Consider the following 22,453-nt stretch of genomic DNA (forward strand, 5'->3'; position numbering starts at 1 on the left):
ATTGGTAGAGACTCCAAACGCTTCGGGTTCCTTCCACAAGCTTCACAAAATCTGTCTATCCATCCATCCATCCAGAAGAGAGAGAGAGAGAGAGAGAGAGAGAGAGAGAGAGAGAGAGAGAGAGAGAGAGAAAGACAGAAAGAGAGAGAGACTGACTGGTAGAGACCCCAAACGTTTCGGGTTCCTTCCACAAGCCTCCCAAAATAAGTGTAACTGAGTCAGGTTTGTCGGCCTCCTTGCTCGCACACACTTTTCCAGTTCTGCCCACAAATGTTCTATGGGATTGAGGTCAGGGCTTTGTGATGGTAACTCCAATACCTTGACTTTGTTGTTCTTAGGTCATTTTGCCACAACTTTGGAAGTATGCTTGGTGTCATTGTCCATTTGGAAGACCCATTTGCAACCAAGCTTTAACTTCCCGACTAATGTCTTGAGATTTTGCTTCAATATCTCCACTTAGTTTTCCTTCCTCATAATTTTCCTTCCTTTTGTGAAGTGCACCAGTCCCTCCTGCAGCAAAGCACCCAACATGATGCTGCCACACCCGTGCTTCACGGTTGGGATGGTGTTCTTCGGCTTGCAAGCCTCCCACCTTTTCCTTCAAACATAACGATGGTCATTATGGCAAAACAGTTATTTTTGTTCCATCAGACCAGAGGACATTTCTCCAAAAACTATGATCTTTGTCCCCATCTGCAGTTGCAAACCGTAGTCTGGCTTTTTTATGGCGGTTTTGGAGCAGTGGCTTCTTCCTTGCTGAGATGCCATTCAGGTTATGTCAATATAGGACTGATTTTACTGCGGATATAGATACTTTTGTACTTGTTTCCTCCAGCATTTTCCAAAGGTCATTTGCTGTTGTTCTGGGACTGATTTGCACTTTTTGTACCAAAGTACGTTCATCTCTAGGAGACAGAACGCATCTCCTTCCTGAGCGGTATGACGGCTGCATGGGCCAATGGTGTTTATACTTGCGTACTATTGTTTGTACAGATGAACGTGGTACCTTCAGGTGTTTGGAAATTTCTCCCAAGTCTACATTTTGTGTCTGAGGTCTTGGCTGATTCCTTTTGATTTTCCCATGATGTCAAGCAAAGAGGCACTGAGTTTGAAGGTAGACCTTGAAATATATCCACAGGTACACCTGGTATACCTCCAATTGACTTAAATTATGTCAATTAGGACAGACAGTAGGGTGAAGGACAGACAGTAAGGTGTAGGACAGACAGTAGGTTGTAGGACAGACAGTAGGGTGCCGGACAGACATTAAGGTGTAGAACAGACAGTATGGTGTAGGACAGACAGTAGGGTGTAGGACAGACAGTGTGCTGTAGAAAAGACAGTATGGACAGTATGGTGTAGAACAGACAGTATGGTGTAGGACAGACAGTATGGTGTAGGACAGACAGTATGGTGTAGGACAGACAGTATGGTATAGGACAGACAGTATGGTGTAGGACAGACAGTAGGGTGTAGGACAGACAGTAGGGTGTAGGACAGACAGTATTGTGTAGGACAGACAGTAAGGTGTAGGACAGACAGTAGGGTGTAGGACAGACAGTATGGTGTAGGACAGACAGTATGGTGTAGGACAGACAGTAGGGTGTTGGACAGACAGTATGGTGTAGGACAGACAGTAGGGTGTAGGACAGACAGTATGGTGTAGAACAGACAGTATGGTGTAGAACAGACTGTATGGTGTAGAACAGACAGTATGGTGTAGGACAGACAGTAGGGTGTAGGACAGACAGTAGGGTGTAGGACAGACAGTATGGTGTAGAACAGACAGTATGGTGTAGAACAGACTGTATGGTGTAGAACAGACAGTATGGTGTAGGACAGACAGTAAGGTGTAGGACAGACAGTAGGGTGTAGGACAGACAGTATGGTGTAGGACAGACAGTATGGTGTAGGACAGACAGTAGGGTGTTGGACAGACAGTATGGTGTAGGACAGACAGTAGGGTGTAGGACAGACAGTATGGTGTAGAACAGACAGTATGGTGTAGAACAGACTGTATGGTGTAGAACAGACAGTATGGTGTAGGACAGACAGTAGGGTGTAGGACAGACAGTAGGGTGTAGGACAGACAGTATGGTGTAGGACAGACAGTAGGGTGTAGGACAGACAGTATGGACAGTATGGTGTAGAACAGACAGTATGGTGTAGGACAGACAGTATGGACAGTATGGTGTAGGACGGACAGTAGGGTGTAGGACAGACAGTAGGGTGTAGGACAGACAGTATGGACAGTATGGTGTAGAACAGACAGTATGGTGTAGGACAGACAGTATGGTGTAGGACAGACAGTAGAGTGTAAGACAGACAGTATGGTGTAGAACAGACAGTATGGACAGTATGGTGTAGGACAGACAGTAGGGTGTAGGACAGACAGTAGAGTGTAGGACAGACAGTTTGGTGTAGGACAGACAGTATGGTGTAGAACAGACAGTATGGACAGTATGGTGTAGAACAGACAGTAGGGTGTAGGACAGACAGTATGGTGTAGAACAGACAGTATGGACAGTATGGTGTAGAACAGACAGTAGGGTGTAGGACAGACAGTATGGTGTAGGACAGACAGTATGGTGTAGAACAGACAGTATGGTGTAGAACAGACAGTAGGGTGTAGGACAGACAGTAGGGTGTAGGACAGACAGTAGGGTGTAGGACAGACAGTATGGTGTAGGACAGACAGTATGGTATAGGACAGACAGTAGGGTGTAGGACAGACCTGAAATGTGATATCTTAGACTCAGGTCTTCACATGATTGTGTTGCATAACGGTTGCCCTCGCATATACACACTAACCCACACACACACACACTAACGCACACACACACACTAACGCACCCACACACACTAACCCACACACACACATACTAATGCACACACACACACATGCACAAACACACACACTAACCCACACACTAACCCACACACACACACTAACCCACATACACACACTAACCCACACACACGCACTAACGCACACACACACTAACCCACACACGCACACTAACCCACACACACACACTAACCCACACACACACAGTAACGCACACACACACACACACACACTAACCCACACACTAACCCATACACACACACACTAATGCACACACACACACATGCACAAACACACACACTAAGCCACACACTAACCCACACACACACTAACACACACACACACAGAGTCGGGGAGAACGCTGCAGTTGGAAAACTACTGAGAGACATTCCTAGAGAGTGAGAGGAGACGTGTTGGTATGGCTGTTCAACCGGACTAATTATACCCTATGACAACACAGACAGAATCATGTTTCAATACATTACAGAAGTCTACCAATAACACTGTCTATATAGATAGTTGATCTGAACCTTGTGTAAACTTAGAGGAACAAAATAACGGAAAGTATATTTAAAAAGATATGTTAAGAAATATATATATGGAGGATTGGAAATGATGCAGATAATAACATGAATTGAAGCCACAATCTATTTGCCCTATTAAAGTTGATCCACCCTCCCTCCCCCAACTTATATACTGAGTTGACAAAACATTATGAACACCTTTGACATTTTATTTAACCTTCATTTATCTAGGAAGGTCAGTTAAGAACAAATTCTTATTTACAATGACGGCCTACCCCAGCCAAACCCGACCCCAGACAAACCCTCCCCCAGCCAAACCCGACCCCAGCCTAACCCCACCCCAGCCTAACCCTACCCCAGCCTAACCCCACCCCAGCCTAACCCTACCCCAGCCTAACCCCACCCCAGCCTAAACCTACCCCAGCCTAACCCTCCCCCAGCCTAACCCCACCCCAGCCTAACCCCACCCCAGCCTAACCCTACCCCAGCCTAACCCCACCCCAGCCTAAACCTACCCCAGCCTAACCCTACCCCAGCCTAACCCCCCCCCAGCCTAACCCTACCCCAGCCTAACCCCACCCCAGCCTAACCCCCCCAGCCTAACCCTCCCCCAGCCTAACCCCACCCCAGCCTAACCCTCCCCCAGCCTAACCCCACCCCAGCCTAACCCCCCCCAGCCTAACCCTACCCCAGCCTAACCCTACCCCAGCCTAACCCCACCCCAGCCTAACCCCACCCCAGCCTAACCCTACCCCAGCCTAACCCTACCCCAGCCTAACCCCACCCCAGCCTAACCCTCCCCCAGCCTAACCCCACCCCAGCCTAACCCCACCCCAGCCTAACCCCACCCCAGCCTAACCCCACCCCAGCCTAACCCTCCCCCAGCCTAACCCCACCCCAGCCTAACCCCACCCCAGCCTAACCCTACCCCAGCCTAACCCCACCCCAGCCTAACCCTCCCCCAGCCTAACCCCACCCCAGCCTAACCCTCCCCCAGCCTAACCCCACCCCAGCCTAACCCTCCCCCAGCCTAACCCTCCCCCAGCCTAGCCCTACCCCAGCCCCAGGAGTGGTGTGTATAGTGATAGAGATATCGAGGTATACTGTGTGTGTGTGTGTGTGTGTGTGTGTGTGTGTGTGTGTGTGTGTGTGTGTGTGCGTGTGTGTGTGTGTGTGTGTGTGTGTGTGTGTGTGTGTGTGTGTGCCCTCCCCTCTCCTTATCTTATCCAGCCGATAGCTCAGAACCAATGAGCTCACATTCATCATAATGGCATATTATCAGTAGTCCTAGTTAACGACTCAGCTAATGATCTGGAGGTCATTGTGATGACTGTGAAGTAGCTAGTTAACGACTCAGCTAATGATCTGGAGGTCATTGTGTTGACTGTGAAGTAGCTAGTTAACGACTCAGCTAATGATCTAGAGGTCATTGTGAAGTAACTAGTTAACGACAAAGCTAATGATCTGGAGGTCATTGTGAAGTAACTAGTTAACGACTCAGCTAATGATCTGGAGGTCATTGTGATGACTGTGAAGTAGCTAGTTAACGACTCAGCTAATGATCTGGAAGTCATTGTCATGACTGTGAAGTAGCTAGTTAACGACTCAGCTAATGATCTGGAGGTCATTGTGATGACTGTGAAGTAGCCAGTTAACGACTCAGCTAATGATCTGGAGGTCATTGTGAAGTAGCTAGTTAACGACTCAGCTAATTATCTGGAGGTCATTGTGAAGTAGCTAGTTAACGACTCAGCTAATGATCTGGAGGTCATTGTGAAGTAGCCAGTTAACGACTCAGCTAATGATCTGGAGGTCATTGTGAAGTAGCCAGTTAACGACTCAGCTAATGATCTGGAGGTCATTGTGAAGTAGCTAGTTAACGACTCAGCTAATGATCTGGAGGTCATTGTAATGACTGTGAAGTAGCCAGTTAACGACTCAGCTAATGATCTGGAGGTCATTGTGAAGTAGCTAGTTAACGACTCAGCTAATGATCTGGAGGTCATTGTGAAGCAGCTAGTTAACGACTCAGCTAATGATCTGGAAGTCATTGTGATGACTGTGAAGTAGCTAGTTAACGACTCAGCTAATGATCTGGAGGTCATTGTGAAGTAGCTAGTTAACGACTCAGCTAATGATCTGGAGGTCATTGTGATGACTGTGAAGTAGCTAGTTAACGACTCAGCTAATGATCTGGAGGTCATTGTGATGACTGTGAAGTAGCTAGTTAACGACTCAGCTAATGATCTGGAGGTGATTGTGATGACTGTGAAGTAGCTAGTTAACGACTCAGCTAATGATCTGGAGGTCATTGTGTTGACTGTGAAGTAGCTAGTTAACGACTCAGCTAATGATCTGGAAGTCATTGTGATGACTGAAGTAACTAGTCAACGACTCAGCTAATGATCTGGAAGTCATTGTGAAGTAACTAGTCAACGACTCAGCTAATGATCTGGAGGTCATTGTGATGACTGAAGTAGCTAGTTAACGACTCAGCTAATGATCTGGAAGTCATTGTGAAGTAACTAGTCAACGACTCAGCTAATGATCTGGAGGTCATTGTGAAGTAACTAGTCAACGACTCAGCTAATGATCTGGAGGTCATTGTGATGACTGAAGTAGCTAGTTAACGACTCAGCTAATGATCTGGAGGTCATTGTGAAGTAACTAGTTAACGACTCAGCTAATGATCTGGAGGTCATTGTGATGACTGTGAAGTAGCTAGTTAACGACTCAGCTAATGATCTGGAGGTCATTGTGAAGTAGCTAGTTAACGACTCAGCTAATGATCTGGAGGTCATTGTGATGACTGTGAAGTAGCTAGTTAACGACTCAGCAAATGATCTGGAGGTCATTGTGAAGTAGCTAGTTAACGACTCAGCTAATGATCTGGAGGTCATTGTGATGACTGTGAAGTAACTAGTTAACGACTCAGCTAATGATCTGGAGGTCATTGTGATGACTGTGAAGTAGCTAGTTAACGACTCAGCTAATGATCTGGAGGTCATTGTGAAGTAGCTAGTTAACGACTCAGCTAATGATCTGGAGGTCATTGTGATGACTGTGAAGTAGCTAGTTAACGACTCAGCTAATGATCTGGAGGTCATTGTGATGACTGTGAAGTAGCTAGTTAACGACTCAGCTAATGATCTGGAGGTGATTGTGATGACTGTGAAGTAGCTAGTTAACGACTCAGCTAATGATCTGGAGGTCATTGTGTTGACTGTGAAGTAGCTAGTTAACGACTCAGCTAATGATCTGGAAGTCATTGTGATGACTGAAGTAACTAGTCAACGACTCAGCTAATGATCTGGAAGTCATTGTGAAGTAACTAGTCAACGACTCAGCTAATGATCTGGAGGTCATTGTGATGACTGTGAAGTAGCTAGTTAACGACTCAGCTAATGATCTGGAAGTCATTGTCATGACTGTGAAGTAGCTAGTTAACGACTCAGCTAATGATCTGGAGGTCATTGTGATGACTGTGAAGTAGCCAGTTAACGACTCAGCTAATGATCTGGAGGTCATTGTGAAGTAGCTAGTTAACGACTCAGCTAATGATCTGGAGGTCATTGTGAAGTAGCTAGTTAACGACTCAGCTAATGATCTGGAGGTCATTGTGATGACTGTGAAGTAGCCAGTTAATGACTCAGCTAATGATCTGGAGGTCATTGTGAAGTAGCTAGTTAACGACTCAGCTAATGATCTGGAGGTCATTGTGAAGCAGCTAGTTAACGACTCAGCTAATGATCTGGAAGTCATTGTGATGACTGTGAAGTAGCTAGTTAACGACTCAGCTAATGATCTGGAGGTCATTGTGAAGTAGCTAGTTAACGACTCAGCTAATGATCTGGAGGTCATTGTGATGACTGTGAAGTAGCTAGTTAACGACTCAGCTAATGATCTGGAGGTGATTGTGATGACTGTGAAGTAACTAGTTAACGACTCAGCTAATGATCTGGAGGTCATTGTGTTGACTGTGAAGTAGCTAGTTAACGACTCAGCTAATGATCTGGAAGTCATTGTGATGACTGAAGTAACTAGTCAACGACTCAGCTAATGATCTGGAGGTCATTGTGAAGTAGCTAGTTAACGACTCAGCTAATGATCTGGAGGTCATTGTGATGACTGTGAAGTAGCTAGTCAACGACTCAGCTAATGATCTGGAGGTCATTGTGATGACTGTGAAGTAGCTAGTTAACGACTCAGCTAATGATCTGGAGGTCATTGTGAAGTAACTAGTTAACGACTCAGCTAATGATCTGGAGGTCATTGTGATGACTGTGAAGTAGCTAGTTAACGACTCAGCTAATGATCTGGAGGTCATTGTGAAGTAGCTAGTTAACGACTCAGCTAATGATCTGGAGGTCAGTGTGATGACTGTGAAGTAGCTAGTTAACGACTCAGCTAATGATCTGGAGGTCATTGTGAAGTAGCTAGTTAACGACTCAGCTAATGATCTGGAGGTCATTGTGATGACTGTGAAGTAGCTAGTTAACGACTCAGCTAATGATCTGGAGGTCATTGTGTTGACTGTGAAGTAGCTAGTTAACGACTCAGCTAATGATCTGGAGGTCATTGTGATGACTGTGAAGTAGCTAGTTAACGACTCAGCTAATGATCTGGAGGTCATTGTGAAGTAACTAGTCAACGACTCAGCTAATGATCTGGAGGTCATTGTGATGACTGTGAAGTAGCTAGTCAACGACTCAGCTAATGATCTGGAGGTCATTGTGATGACTGTGAAGTAGCTAGTTAACGACTCAGCTAATGATCTGGAGGTCATTGTGATGACTGTGAAGTAGCTAGTTAACGACTCAGCTAATGATCTGGAGGTCATTGTGATGACTGTGAAGTAGCTAGTTAACGACTCAGCTAGTGATCTGGAGGTCATTGTGATGACTGTGAAGTAGCTAGTTAACGACTCAGCTAGTGATCTGGAGGTCATTGTGATGACTGTGAAGTAGCTAGTTAACGGGCCAGTTTCCCAGACAGTTCTGGACACTCAATGGTGAATCTGTATCAGAAAAATATATAACACTTTTTAGTCCAGGACTTTGATTTATCTGGTGTTTCAGACAACCACTCCAAAGAGTCTGATATGTAGGTTTTGTTTAAAGGTCTTGTTCAGATGGAAGGGGAAATGGGATTTGATTCTGGCAATGATTCTGGAAAATTCTATGCACCCTCCTCATTGACAATGAATTAGTTAATAAACAATATCTAGGTATGAATCGGCATCCTGCCCCCCTCACCTTTTGCAGCACAAACACCACTCTATAAAGACTCTCTTGCCTGTTGCCTTCATGGCGTTAGCTACTCTTAACACTGTAACTACGTCAGAGCAGATGAAAGACTGATTGTAGTATCGGATACATTTGTAAAAAACACCTTTTGTTCATTAGAAACTGCTTTATTGTGAAGCATCTTTTCTTGGTGCTTCAGCCGCACCATAACCTTTGATTACATCTCTAACAGTCCCCATCGCATGAACACAACGCATAACTGCCTCAGTGCTAGCTCTGGTCCCATTGTGTGATGACAACGAGGAACGCACGTTAACGCCCTGGACCAGAGCTAGCAGGACATAACCTACATCACATGAACACAACGCATAACTGCCTCAGTGCTAGCTCTGGTCCCATTGTGTGATGACAACGAGGAACGCACGTTAACGCCCTGGACCAGAGCTAGCAGGACATAACCTACATCACATGAACACAACGCATAACTGCCTCAGTGCTAGCTCTGGTCCCATTGTGTGATGACAACGAGGAACGCACGTTAACGCCCTGGACCAGAGCTAGCAGGACATAACCTACATCACATGAACACAACGCATAACTGCCTCAGTGCTAGCTCTGGTCCCATTGTGTGATGACAACGAGGAACGCACGTTAACGCCCTGGACCAGAGCTAGCAGGACATAACCTACATCACATGAACACAACGCATAACTGCCTCAGTGCTAGCTCTGGTCCCATTGTGTGATGACAACGAGGAACGCACGTTAACGCCCTGGACCAGAGCTAGCAGGACATAACCTACATCACATGAACACAACGCATAACTGCCTCAGTGCTAGCTCTGGTCCCATTGTGTGATGACAACGAGGAACGCACGTTAACGCCCTGGACCAGAGCTAGCAGGACATAACCTACATCACATGAACACAACGCATAACTGCCTCAGTGCTAGCTCTGGTCCCATTGTGTGATGACGAGGAACGCACGTTAACGCCCTGGACCAGAGCTAGCAGGACATAACCTACATCAGAGCATAACCTACATCAGAGCATAACCTACATCAGAGCATAACCTACATCAGAGCATAACCTACATCAGGACTCAACCTACATCAGGACTCAACCTACATCAGAGCATAACCTACATCAGGACATAACCTACATCAGGACATAACCTACATCAGAGCATAACCTACATCAGGACATAACCTACATCAGAGCATAACCTACATCAGGACTCAACCTACATCAGAGCATAACCTACATCAGGACATAACCTACATCAGGACATAACCTACATCAGGACATAACCTACTTCAGAGCATAACCTACATCAGGACATAACCTACATCAGGACATAACCTACATCACGACATAACCTACATCAGGACATAACCTACATCACAACATAACCTACATCAGGACATAACCTACATCAGGACATAACCTACATCAGGACATAACCTACATCAGAGCATAACCTACATCAGGACATAACCTACATCAGGACATAACCTACATCAGGACATAACCTACATCAGAGCATAACCTACATCAGGACAAAACCTACATCAGGACATAACCTACATCAGGACATAACCTACATCAGGACATAACCTACATCAGAGCATAACCTACATCAGAGCATAACCTACATCAGGACATAACCTACATCAGGACATAACCTACATCACAACATAACCTACATCAGGACATAACCTACATCAGGACATAACCTACATCACAACATAACCTACATCAGGACATAACCTACATCAGAGCATAACCTACATCAGAGCATAACCTACATCAGGACATAACCTACATCACAACATAACCTACATCAGGATATAACCTACATCAGGACATAACCTACTTCAGAGCATAACCTACATCAGGACATAACCTACATCAGGACATAACCTACATCAGGACATAACCTACATCAGGACATAACCTACATCAGAGCATAACCTACATCAGAGCATAACCTACATCAGGACTTAACCTACATGAACACAATGCATAACTGCCTCAGTGCTAGCTCTGGTCCCATTGTGTGATGACAACGAGGAATGCACATTAATGCCCTGGACCAGAGCTACAGTATGTCAAACACACAACACAACCTACATCAGGACTTAACCTACATCAGGACTTAACCTACATCAGGACTTAACCTATATTAGGACTTAACCTACATCAGGACTTAACCTATATTAGGACTTAACCTACATCAGGACTTAACCTACATCAGGACTTAACCTACATCAGGACTTAACCTACATCAGAGCATAACCTACATCAGGACTTAACCTACATCAGAGCATAACCTACATCAGGACTTAACCTACATCAGAGCATAACCTACATCAGGACTTAACCTACATCAGAGCATAACCTACATCAGGACTTAACCTACATCAGGACTTAACCTATATCAGGACTTAACCTACATCAGGAATTAACCTACATCAGGACTTAACCTACATCAGGACATAACCTACATCAGGACATAACCTATATCAGGTTATCAGCTCAGAAGGGTAAAATCACCAGGTTATCAGCTCAGAGGGTAACATCACCAGGTTATCAGCTCAGAGGGGTAACATCACCAGGTTATCAGCTCAGAGGGGTAACATCACCAGGTTATCAGCTCAGAGGGGTAACATCACCAGTTTATCAGCTCAGAGGGTAACATCACCAGGTTATCAGCTCAGAGGGGTAAAATCACCAGGTTATCAGCTCAGAGGGTAACATCACCAGGTTATCAGCTCAGAGGGGTAACATCACCAGGTTATCAGCTCAGAGGGGTAACATCACCAGGTTATCAGCTCAGAGGGGTAACATCACCAGGTTATCAGCTCAGAGGGGTAACATCACCAGTTTATCAGCTCAGAGGGTAACATCACCAGGTTATCAGCTCAGAGGGGTAAAATCACCAGGTTATCAGCTCAGAGGGTAACATCACCAGGTTATCAGCTCAGAGGGGTAACATCACCAGGTTATCAGCTCAGAGGGGTAACATCACCAGGTTATCAGCTCAGAGGGGTAACATCACCAGGTTATCAGCTCAGAGGGGTAACATCACCAGGTTATCAGCTCAGAGGGGTAACATCACCAGGTTATCAGCTCAGAGGGTAACATCACCAGGTTATCAGCTCAGAGGGTAACATCACCAGGTTATAAGCTCAGAGGGGTAACATCACCAGGTTATCAGCTCAGAGGGGTAACATCACCAGGTTATCAGCTCAGAGGGTAACATCACCAGGTTATCAGCTCAGAGGGGTAACATCACCAGGTTATCCGCTCAGAGGGTAACATCACCAGGTTATCCGCTCAGAGGGTAGAATCACCAGGTTATCAGCTCAGAGGGGTAGAATCACCAGGTTATCAGCTCAGAGGGGTAACATCATCAGGTTATCAGCTCAGAGGGTAACATCACCAGGTTATCAGCTCAGAGGGGTAGAATCACCAGGTTATCAGCTCAGAGGGGTAACATCATCAGGTTATCAGCTCAGAGGGTAACATCACCAGGTTATCAGCTCAGAGGGTAGAATCACCAGGTTATCAGCTCAGAGGGTAGAATCACCAGGTTATCAGCTCAGAGGGGTAACATCACCAGGTTATCAGCTGAGAGGGGTAGAATCACCAGGTTATCAGCTCAGAGGGGTAACATCACCAGGTTATCACCTCAGAGGGGTAACATCACCAGGTTATCAGCTCAGAGGGTAACATCACCAGGTTATCCGCTCAGAGGGGTAACATCACCAGGTTATCAGCTCAGAGGGTAACATCACCAGGTTATCAGCTCAGAGGGGTAACATCACCAGGTTATCAGCTCAGAGGGGTAACATCACCAGGTTATCAGCTCAGAGGGGTAACATCACCAGGTTATCAGCTCAGAGGGGTAACATCACCAGGTTATCAGCTCAGAGGGGTAACATCACCAGGTTATCAGCTCAGAGGGGTAACATCACCAGGTTATCAGCTCAGAGGGTAACATCACCAGGTTATCAGCTCAGAGGGTAACATCACCAGGTTATCAGCTCAGAGGGGTAACATCACCAGGTTATCAGCTCAGAGGGGTAACATCACCAGGTTATCAGCTCAGAGGGGTAACATCACCAGGTTATCCGCTCAGAGGGTAACATCACCAGGTTATCAGCTCAGAGGGGTAGAATCACCAGGTTATCAGCTCAGAGGGGTAACATCACCAGGTTATCCGCTCAGAGGGGTAACATCACCAGGTTATCAGCTCAGAGGGGTAACATCACCAGGTTATCAGCTCAGAGGGGTAACATCACCAGGTTATCAGCTCAGAGGGTAACATCACCAGGTTATCAGCTCAGAGGGTAGAATCACCAGGTTATCAGCTCAGAGGGGTAACATCACCAGGTTATCAGCTCAGAGGGGTAACATCACCAGGTTATCAGCTCAGAGGGTAACATCACCAGGTTATCAGCTCAGAGGGTAACATCACCAGGTTATCAGCTCAGAGGGGTAACATCACCAGGTTATCAGCTCAGAGGGTAACATCACCAGGTTATCAGCTCAGAGGGGTAACATCACCAGGTTATCCGCTCAGAGGGTAGAATCACCAGGTTATCAGCTCAGAGGGGTAGAATCACCAGGTTATCAGCTCAGAGGGGTAACATCATCAGGTTATCAGCTCAGAGGGTAACATCACCAGGTTATCAGCTCAGAGGGGTAGAATCACCAGGTTATCAGCTCAGAGGGTAACATCACCAGGTTATCAGCTCAGAGGGTAACATCACCAGGTTATCAGCTCAGAGGGGTAACATCATCAGGTTATCAGCTCAGAGGGTAACATCACCAGGTTATCAGCTCAGAGGGTAACATCACCAGGTTATCCGCTCAGAGGGTAACATCACCAGGTTATCCGCTCAGAGGGTAGAATCACCAGGTTATCAGCTCAGAGGGGTAGAATCACCAGGTTATCAGCTCAGAGGGGTAACATCATCAGGTTATCAGCTCAGAGGGTAACATCACCAGGTTATCAGCTCAGAGTGGTAGAATCACCAGGTTATCAGCTCAGAGGGGTAACATCATCAGGTTATCAGCTCAGAGGGTAACATCACCAGGTTATCAGCTCAGAGGGTAGAATCACCAGGTTATCAGCTCAGAGGGTAGAATCACCAGGTTATCAGCTCAGAGGGGTAACATCACCAGGTTATCAGCTGAGAGGGGTAGAATCACCAGGTTATCAGCTCAGAGGGGTAACATCACCAGGTTATCACCTCAGAGGGGTAACATCACCAGGTTATCAGCTCAGAGGGTAACATCACCAGGTTATCCGCTCAGAGGGGTAACATCACCAGGTTATCGGCTCAGAGGGTAACATCACCAGGTTATCAGCTCAGAGGGGTAACATCACCAGGTTATCAGCTCAGAGGGGTAACATCACCAGGTTATCAGCTCAGAGGGGTAACATCACCAGGTTATCAGCTCAGAGGGGTAACATCACCAGGTTATCAGCTCAGAGGGGTAACATCACCAGGTTATCAGCTCAGAGGGGTAACATCACCAGGTTATCAGCTCAGAGGGTAACATCACCAGGTTATCAGCTCAGAGGGTAACATCACCAGGTTATCAGCTCAGAGGGGTAACATCACCAGGTTATCAGCTCAGAGGGGTAACATCACCAGGTTATCAGCTCAGAGGGGTAACATCACCAGGTTATCCGCTCAGAGGGTAACATCACCAGGTTATCAGCTCAGAGGGGTAGAATCACCAGGTTATCAGCTCAGAGGGGTAACATCACCAGGTTATCCGCTCAGAGGGGTAACATCACCAGGTTATCAGCTCAGAGGGGTAACATCACCAGGTTATCAGCTCAGAGGGGTAACATCACCAGGTTATCAGCTCAGAGGGTAACATCACCAGGTTATCAGCTCAGAGGGTAGAATCACCAGGTTATCAGCTCAGAGGGGTAACATCACCAGGTTATCAGCTCAGAGGGTAGAATCACCAGGTTATCAGCTCAGAGGGGTAACATCACCAGGTTATCAGCTCAGAGGGTAACATCACCAGGTTATCAGCTCAGAGGGGTAACATCACCAGGTTGTCAGCTCAGAGGGTAACATCACCAGGTTATCAGCTCAGAGGGGTAACATCACCAGGTTATCAGCTCAGAGGGTAACATCACCAGGTTATCAGCTCAGAGGGGTAACATCACCAGGTTATCAGCTCAGAGGGGTAACATCACCAGGTTATCCGCTCAGAGGGGTAACATCACCAGGTTGTCAGCTCAGAGGGTAACATCACCAGGTTATCAGCTCAGAGGGGTACAATCACCAGGTTATCAGCTCAGTGGGACTGTAATGTAAGACAGTTGTTCCCACACACTGTAAATAGAGAGTCACGTCACCGTATCTCAATGTCACCAAGGTTAGGAAATTATTCTGTTTTCGTCGAGTGTTGTTTCTGTTTGGGGTTGTTGCGGTCAGTTTGCAGTGGACACGTTATTTATAATTATGCTCCGCCTCCCACGACCATCTGCTGATGAAAAACAACGAGTCCCGTGGCTGAATGTCACTGGTTGAGCACTGACCTACACAAACAATGCAACTTCTCCATTGTCCCTCAACCAGGCTGAATGTCACTGGGGAGCACTGACCTACACAAACAATGCAACTTCTCCATTGTCCCTCAACCAGGCTGAATGTCACTGGTTGAGCACTGACCTACACAAACAATGCAACGTCTCCATTGTCCCTCAACCAGGCTGAATGTCACTGGTTGAGCACTGACCTACACAAACAATGCAACTTCTCCATTGTCCCTCAACCAGGCTGAATGTCACTGGGGAGCACTGACCTACACAAACAATGCAACGTCTCCATTGTCCCTCAACCAGGCTGAATGTCACTTGGGAGCACTGACCTACACAAACAATGCAACGTCTCCATTGTCCCTCAACCAGGCTGAATGTCACTGGTTGAGCACTGACCTACACAGCCAATGCAACTTCTCCATTGTCCCTCAACCAGGCTGAATGTCACTGGTTGAGCACTGACCTACACAGCCAATGCAACGTCTCCATTGTCCCTCAACCAGGCTGAATGTCACTGGTTGAGCACTGACCTACACAAACAATGCAACGTCTCCATTGTCCCTCAACCAGGCTGAATGTCACTGGGGACCTACACAGCCAATGCAACTTCTCCATTGTCCCTCAACCAGGCTGAATGTCACTGGGGACCTACACAGCCAATGCAACGTCTCCATTGTCCCTCAACCAGGCTGAATGTCACTGGTTGAGCACTGACCTACACAGCCAATGCAACTTCTCCATTGTCCCTCAACCAGGCTGAATGTCACTTGGGAGCACTGACCTACACAAACAATGCAACGTCTCCATTGTCCCTCAACCAGGCTGAATGTCATACCAGTAGTAACAATAGTAGACCATGGTAATGTTATCTCAACGTTTAGCCAAAGAAGTGGCTAAGCTAGATTTAACCGAGCAAAACTGTTTCAACCTGTCAACCTGTTAATGTAAGAGTTGTGACTGTGTTCATTCTCACCTGGGCAGCGTCGTACCCATAGGTTTCTATGGTGGGAGCAAGAGCACAGTGAAAACCCACCCTCACCTATAGAGGGTGCTGTTTTGACTACTGTAGAGACCATTGCAAAACAGTGTTTTTAACCAGATATTTAGTGAGAAATTAAGATATTTCGATATATATATAAAAAATGGTGTAAATATTCCTGCCTTTTTCTTAACGTTTTTAAAATGTTGTTGGATGAGGGTGGTTGTCCTCCTCTGTTACACAGTCCCTCCTGTTCTTTAACCAATCATCTCTTCTCTTGGACGGCCACAATACATTCCTATCTATATATACAGTAGACTACATGTCTAAGCTCACCTGACCAAAGATGGGGTAGGTTCCTCTCCTCCTTCCCTTCCACAACACGTATAGACCTCGACACACCTGACAATACACCTCTATGTATACACACAGTCTCTATAGACCTCTATAAACCTCTATGTATACACACAGTCTCTATAGACCTCTATAAACCTCTATGTATACACACAGTCTCTATAGACCTCTATACACCTCTATGGTATAAACACAGTCTCTATAGACATCTACAAACCTCTATGTATACACACAGTCTCTATAGACCTCTATACACCTCTATGTATACACACAGTCTCTATAGACCTCTACAAACCTATATGTATACACACAGTCTCTATAGACCTCTATACACCTCTATGTATACACACAGTCTCTATAGACCTCTACAAACCTCTATGTATACACACAGTCTCTATAGACCTCTATAAACCTCTATGTATACACACAGTCTCTATAGACCTCTATAAACCTCTATGTATACACACAGTCTCTATAGACCTCTATAAACCTCTATGTATACACACAGTCTTTATAGACCTCTATAAACCTCTATGTATACACCCAGTCTCTATAGACCTCTACAAACCTCTATGTATACACACAGTCTCTATAGACCTCTATACACCTCTATGTATACACACAGTCTCTATAGACATCTACAAACCTCTATGTGTACACACAGTCTTTATAGACCTCTATAAACCTCTATGTATACACACAGTCTCTATAGACCTCTATAAACCTCTATGTATACACACAGTCTCTATAGACCTCTACACACCTCTATGTACACACACAGTCTCTATAGACCTCTATAAACCTCTATGTATACACACAGTCTCTATAGACCTCTATAAACCTCTATGTATACACACAGTCTCTATAGACCTTTACAAACCTCTATGTATACACACAGTCTCTATATACCTCTATACACATCTCACCTTTGTCTCTCGTTGACAACACCAATACCAGTCTAACACTGACAGTCCTCTTGACACACCAATACACCTCTACCTGAACCTGAACACCACAGGCCTCTATCTCACCCCGTAAAACCTTAGGGGCCTCGTTCCCTGAAGAAGAGGGGGCCGGCGGACATTTTGTCAACGATGCTCAGCGCTGCCGGGTGAGACCCCGCCCATCTCTCCCCCACTCCCTCCTACACGTCCCCCCACACTCCCTCCTTCACGCCCCCACCCTCCACACTCCCTCCTACACGCCCCCCCTCCATGACCAGTCAGCGCCTGATTCAGAGTAAATAGCTTTTTTATTTTTGTTCTTTCTTTCTCTCCACTTCCACTCCTCCTTGTCCCTTTATCATCTGATCATTGACTGGCTTCCTGTCGTTGAGTTCCTTCTTTATTTATTAGTTGTTTGTTTATTGTAATTGAGCTTGACAGTGTGGACTTGGTGAATGTTCCCCAGCGATCAACTATTTTGTCATGTGGTTCTGTTTAGATGTCAGTTCTATTTGTGCAACACCCCCTGTGCTTACCCTCCCTCAGCCCCATCCCAACACCCCCTCTGTTACCCTACCCTCAGCCCCATCCCAACACCCCCTCTGTTACCCTCCCTCAGCCCCATCCCAACACCCCCTCTGTTACCCTCCCTCAGCCCCATCCCAACACCCCCTCAGCCCCATCCCAACACCCCCTCTGTTACCCTCCCTCAGCCCCATCCCAACACCCACTCAGCCCCATCCCAACACCCCCTCTGTTACCCTCCCTCAGCCCCATCCCAACACCCCCTCAGCCCCATCCCAACACCCCCTCTGTTACCCTCCCTCAGCCCCATCCCAACGCCCCCTCAGCCCCATCCCAACACCCCCCTCTGCCTACCCACCCTCAGCCCCATCCCAACACCCCCTCTGTTACCCTCCCTCAGCCCCATCCCAACACCCCCTCAGCCCCATCCCAACACCCCCCTCTGTTACCCTCCCTCGGCCCCATCCCAACACCCCCTCTGTTACCCTCCCTCAGCCCCATCCCAACACCCCCTCTGTTACCCTCCCTCAGCCCCATCCCCCTCTGTTACCCTCCCTCAGCCCCATCCCAACACCCCCTCAGCCCCATCCCAACACCCCCTCTGTTACCCTCCCTCAGCCCCATCCCAACACCCCCTCAGCCCCATCCCAACACCCCCTCTGTTACCCTCCCTCAGCCCCATCCCAACACCCCCTCAGCCCCATCCCAACACCCCCTCTGTTACCCTCCCTTAGCCCCATCCCAACACCCTCTCTGTTACCCTCCCTCAGCCCCATCCCAACACCCCCTCAGCCCCATCCCAACACCCCCCTCTGTTACCCTCCCTCGGCCCCATCCCAACACCCCCTCTGTTACCCTCCCTCAGCCCCATCCCAACACCCCCTCTGTTACCCTCCCTCAGCCCCAACACCCCCTCTGTTACCCTCCCTCAGCCCCATCCCAACACCCCCTCAGCCCCATCCCAACACCCCCTCTGTTACCCTCCTCGGCCCCATCCCAACACCCCCTCTGTTACCCTCCCTCAGCCCCATCCCAACACCCCCTCTGTTACCCTCCCTCAGCCCCATCCCCCCTCTGTTACCCTCCCTCAGCCCCATCCCAACACCCCCTCAGCCCCATCCCAACACCCCCTGTTACCCTCCCTCAGCCCCATCCCAACACCCCCTCAGCCCCATCCCAACACCCCCTCTGTTACCCTCCCTCAGCCCCATCCCAACACCCCCTCAGCCCCATCCCAACACCCCCTCTGTTACCCTCCCTTAGCCCCATCCCAACACCCTCTCTGTTACCCTCCCTCAGCCCCATCCCAACACCCCCTCAGCCCCATCCCAACACCCCCTCTGTTACCCTCCCTTAGCCCCATCCCAACACCCTCTCTGTTACCCTCCCTCAGCCCCATCCCAACACCCCCTCAGCCCCATCCCAACACCCCCTCTGTTACCCTCCCTTAGCCCCATCCCAACACCCTCTCTGTTACCCTCCCTCAGCCCCATCCCAACACCCCCTTAGCCCCATCCCAACACCCCCTCTGTTACCCTCCCTCAGCCCCATCCCAACACCCCCTCAGCCCCATCCCAACACCCCCTCTGTTACCCTCCCTCGGCCCCATCCCAACACCCCCTCAGCCCCATCCCAACACCCCCTCTGTTACCCTCCCTCAGCCCCATCCCAACACCCCCTCAGCCCCATCCCAACACCCCCTCTGTTACCCTCCCTTAGCCCCATCCCAACACCCTCTCTGTTACCCTCCCTCAGCCCCATCCCAACACCCCCTTAGCCCCATCCCAACACCCCCTCTGTTACCCTCCCTCAGCCCCATCCCAACACCCCCTCAGCCCCATCCCAACACCCCCTCTGTTACCCTCCCTCGGCCCCATCCCAACACCCCCTCTGTTACCCTCCCTCAGCCCCATCCCAACTCCCCCTCAGCCCCATCCCAACACCCCCTCTGTTACCCTCCCTCAGCCCCATCCCAACACCCCCTCAGCCCCATCCCAACACCCCCTCTGTTACCCTCCCTCAGCCCCATCCCAACACCCCCTCAGCCCCATCCCAACACCCCCTCTGTTACCCTCCCTTAGCCCCATCCCAACACCCCCATGTTGTACAGTCATGAGATTATTGGAAGTGTTCCTATAGTTTATCTATGTATCTATATGTATTTTCTGAACGTTCCCTTTCTTTGATCCTGTCTTCTCTGCTGTTTGCATGGTAGTGTACAGCAGGAATGGTCACCTCAGGGTTGGGCTCCGTTCCATTTAAACTACAGTCCATTCAGGAACTACCCTGAAATTCCAATTCCAAATATCTTCAATGCTTTTCAACTCTGAATATTTGGAATTGGAATGGACTTTACTGTTTGTAATGGAATTGAGCCCAACCCTGTCCAGGCCAACCGTCCTCCTGGAGAGCCAGGGATCCTGCAGCCTCAGGAGAGAGGAGGGATGGGCCAGCCTGCTGTACATTCACTGTATGTACATCTCCCCCAATGCATGAAACCTTCGTCTTTCTTTGTCCTTTTTCCTTTGTTTACAGATCTCTCTCTCTCTCTCTCTCTCTCGCTCTCTCTCGCTCTCTCTCTCTCCTCTCTCTCCTCTCTCTCTCCTCTCTCTCTCTCTAGTTGAACAATCATTTGCTTCGGTGAGAAGAGGGAGGAGAACAAGGTTAAAATGTCTCTGAACGTTCCGGGCCTGATCGTCATGGCGATCTTCTACTTGCTGATCCTAGGCACGGGGATCTGGGCCTCGATGCGCTCCAAGAAGGTGGAGAGGAAGTGTACCGGGTCGGACGGGATGGAGATCACGCTGCTCGCCGGACGCAACATCAACCTGTTGGTGGGGATCTTCACTCTGACTGGTAAGCAGCCAATCAGATTGGGTCTTGTAGAGACCATGCCCAAACAGAGTGGGGTTTACTGTTACCATAAACCTGACAGGTTTCTTCAATATACTGGTCGGAATCATCACACTGATTGGTGGGATGGAGGGAAAGAGGAAGGGAAAGAGGGAAAGAGGGAGGGAGGAGGGAGGAAGAGGGAGTGAGGGAAGGAGAGAAGGAGAGATGGAGGGAAAAGGGAAAGAGGGGGGAGGGAAGGAAGGAAGGAGAGAGGGAGGGAGGGAAAGAGGGAGGGAGGGAAGGAGAGAGGGAGGGAAAGAGGGAAGGAGGGAAGGAGAAAGGGAGGGAAAGAGGGAGTGAAAGAGGGAAGGAGGGAAGGAGAGAGGGAGGGAAAGAGGGAAGGAGGGAAGGAGGGAAAGAGGGAAGGAGAGGGAGGGAAAGAGGGGGAGGGAAGGAGGGAAGGAGAGAGGGAGGGAAAGAGGGATGGAAAGTGGGAAGGAGAGAGGGAAAGAGGGAGGGAGGGAAGGAGAGAGGGAGGGAAAGAGGGAAAAAGGGAAAGAGGGGGGAGGGAAGGAAGGAAGGAGAGAGGGAGGGAAAGAGGGAGGGAGTGAAGGAGAGAGGGAGGGAAAGAGGGAAGGAGGGAAGGAGAAAGGGAGGGAAAGAGGGAGTGAAAGAGGGAAGGAGGGAAGGAGAGAGGGAGGGGAAGAGGGAAGGAGAGGGAGGGAAAGAGGGGGAGGGAAGGAGAGAGGGAGGGAAAGAGGGAGGGAAAGAGGGAAGGAGAGAGGGAAAGAGGGAGGGAGGGAAGGAGAGAGGGAAAGAGGGAAGAAGGGAAGGAGGGAAAGAGGGAAAGAGGGAAGGAGAGAGGGAGAGAAAGAGGGAAGGAGAGAGGGAGGGAAAGAGGGAGGGAGGGAAGGAGAGAGGGAGGGAAGGAGAGAGGGAGGGAAAGAGGGAAGAGGGAAGGAGAGAGGGAGGGAAAGAGGGAGGGAGGGAAAGATGGAGGGAAGGAGAGAAGGAGGGAGATTGCAGCATATAAATAGAAAATACATGAAGGATCAGTTTATTCTTTTACACAAATATCAACAACCAATGGGTCAACTGCATATCTGTTTACGAGCACTGGGGGAAGTGTTGAATATCAGATGTCTTTCGACTGCAGGCCTACTGGACAACACTAAACATCTGTTGACTTGTCACTGACAGCTTGTTGATAGTTAGTTGAGCGTCTACAGTGGGACTCTCAGAAGTAGGTGTTACTGCATTGGCATGTATTGGCCCAAGTTTATGTGTGTTTTTCACTCCCTCTCTCTCTCTCCCTCTCTCTCTCCCTCTTTCCCTCTCTCCCTCTTTCCCTCTCTCTCCATCCCTCTCCCTCTCTCTCCCTCTCCCTCTCTCCCTCTCTCTCCTTCTCTCTCTCTCTCTCTCTCTCTCCCTCTCTCTCTCAATCCCTTCCTCTCTCTCTCCCTCCCTCTCCCTCCCTCTCTCTCTCTCCCCCTCTCTCCCTCTTTCCTTCTCTCTCTCTCCTTCCCTCTCTCTCCCTCTCTCTCTCTCTCCCTCTCTCTCCCTCTTTCCTTCTCTCTCTCTCTCCTTCCCTCTCTCTCCCTCTCTCTCCCTCTTTCCTTCTC

General features: G+C 48.4%; 1 protein-coding gene across 1 annotated transcript in view; it reads left to right on the plus strand.

Annotated features, from left to right (window-relative positions):
• Positions 1–22,453, plus strand: part of LOC135535404 (high affinity choline transporter 1-like) — a 50,030-nt gene that overhangs the window by 3,646 nt on the left and 23,931 nt on the right. Inside the window, exon 2 of the mRNA XM_064962079.1 lies at positions 20,617–20,852. Coding sequence (XP_064818151.1) covers positions 20,666–20,852 — 187 coding nt within the window. The 5' untranslated portion in view covers positions 20,617–20,665. The remainder of the gene's footprint in view (positions 1–20,616; positions 20,853–22,453) is intronic.

Source organism: Oncorhynchus masou, unplaced genomic scaffold (assembly GCF_036934945.1).
Source record: "Oncorhynchus masou masou isolate Uvic2021 unplaced genomic scaffold, UVic_Omas_1.1 unplaced_scaffold_488, whole genome shotgun sequence".
NCBI lineage: Eukaryota > Metazoa > Chordata > Actinopteri > Salmoniformes > Salmonidae > Oncorhynchus > Oncorhynchus masou.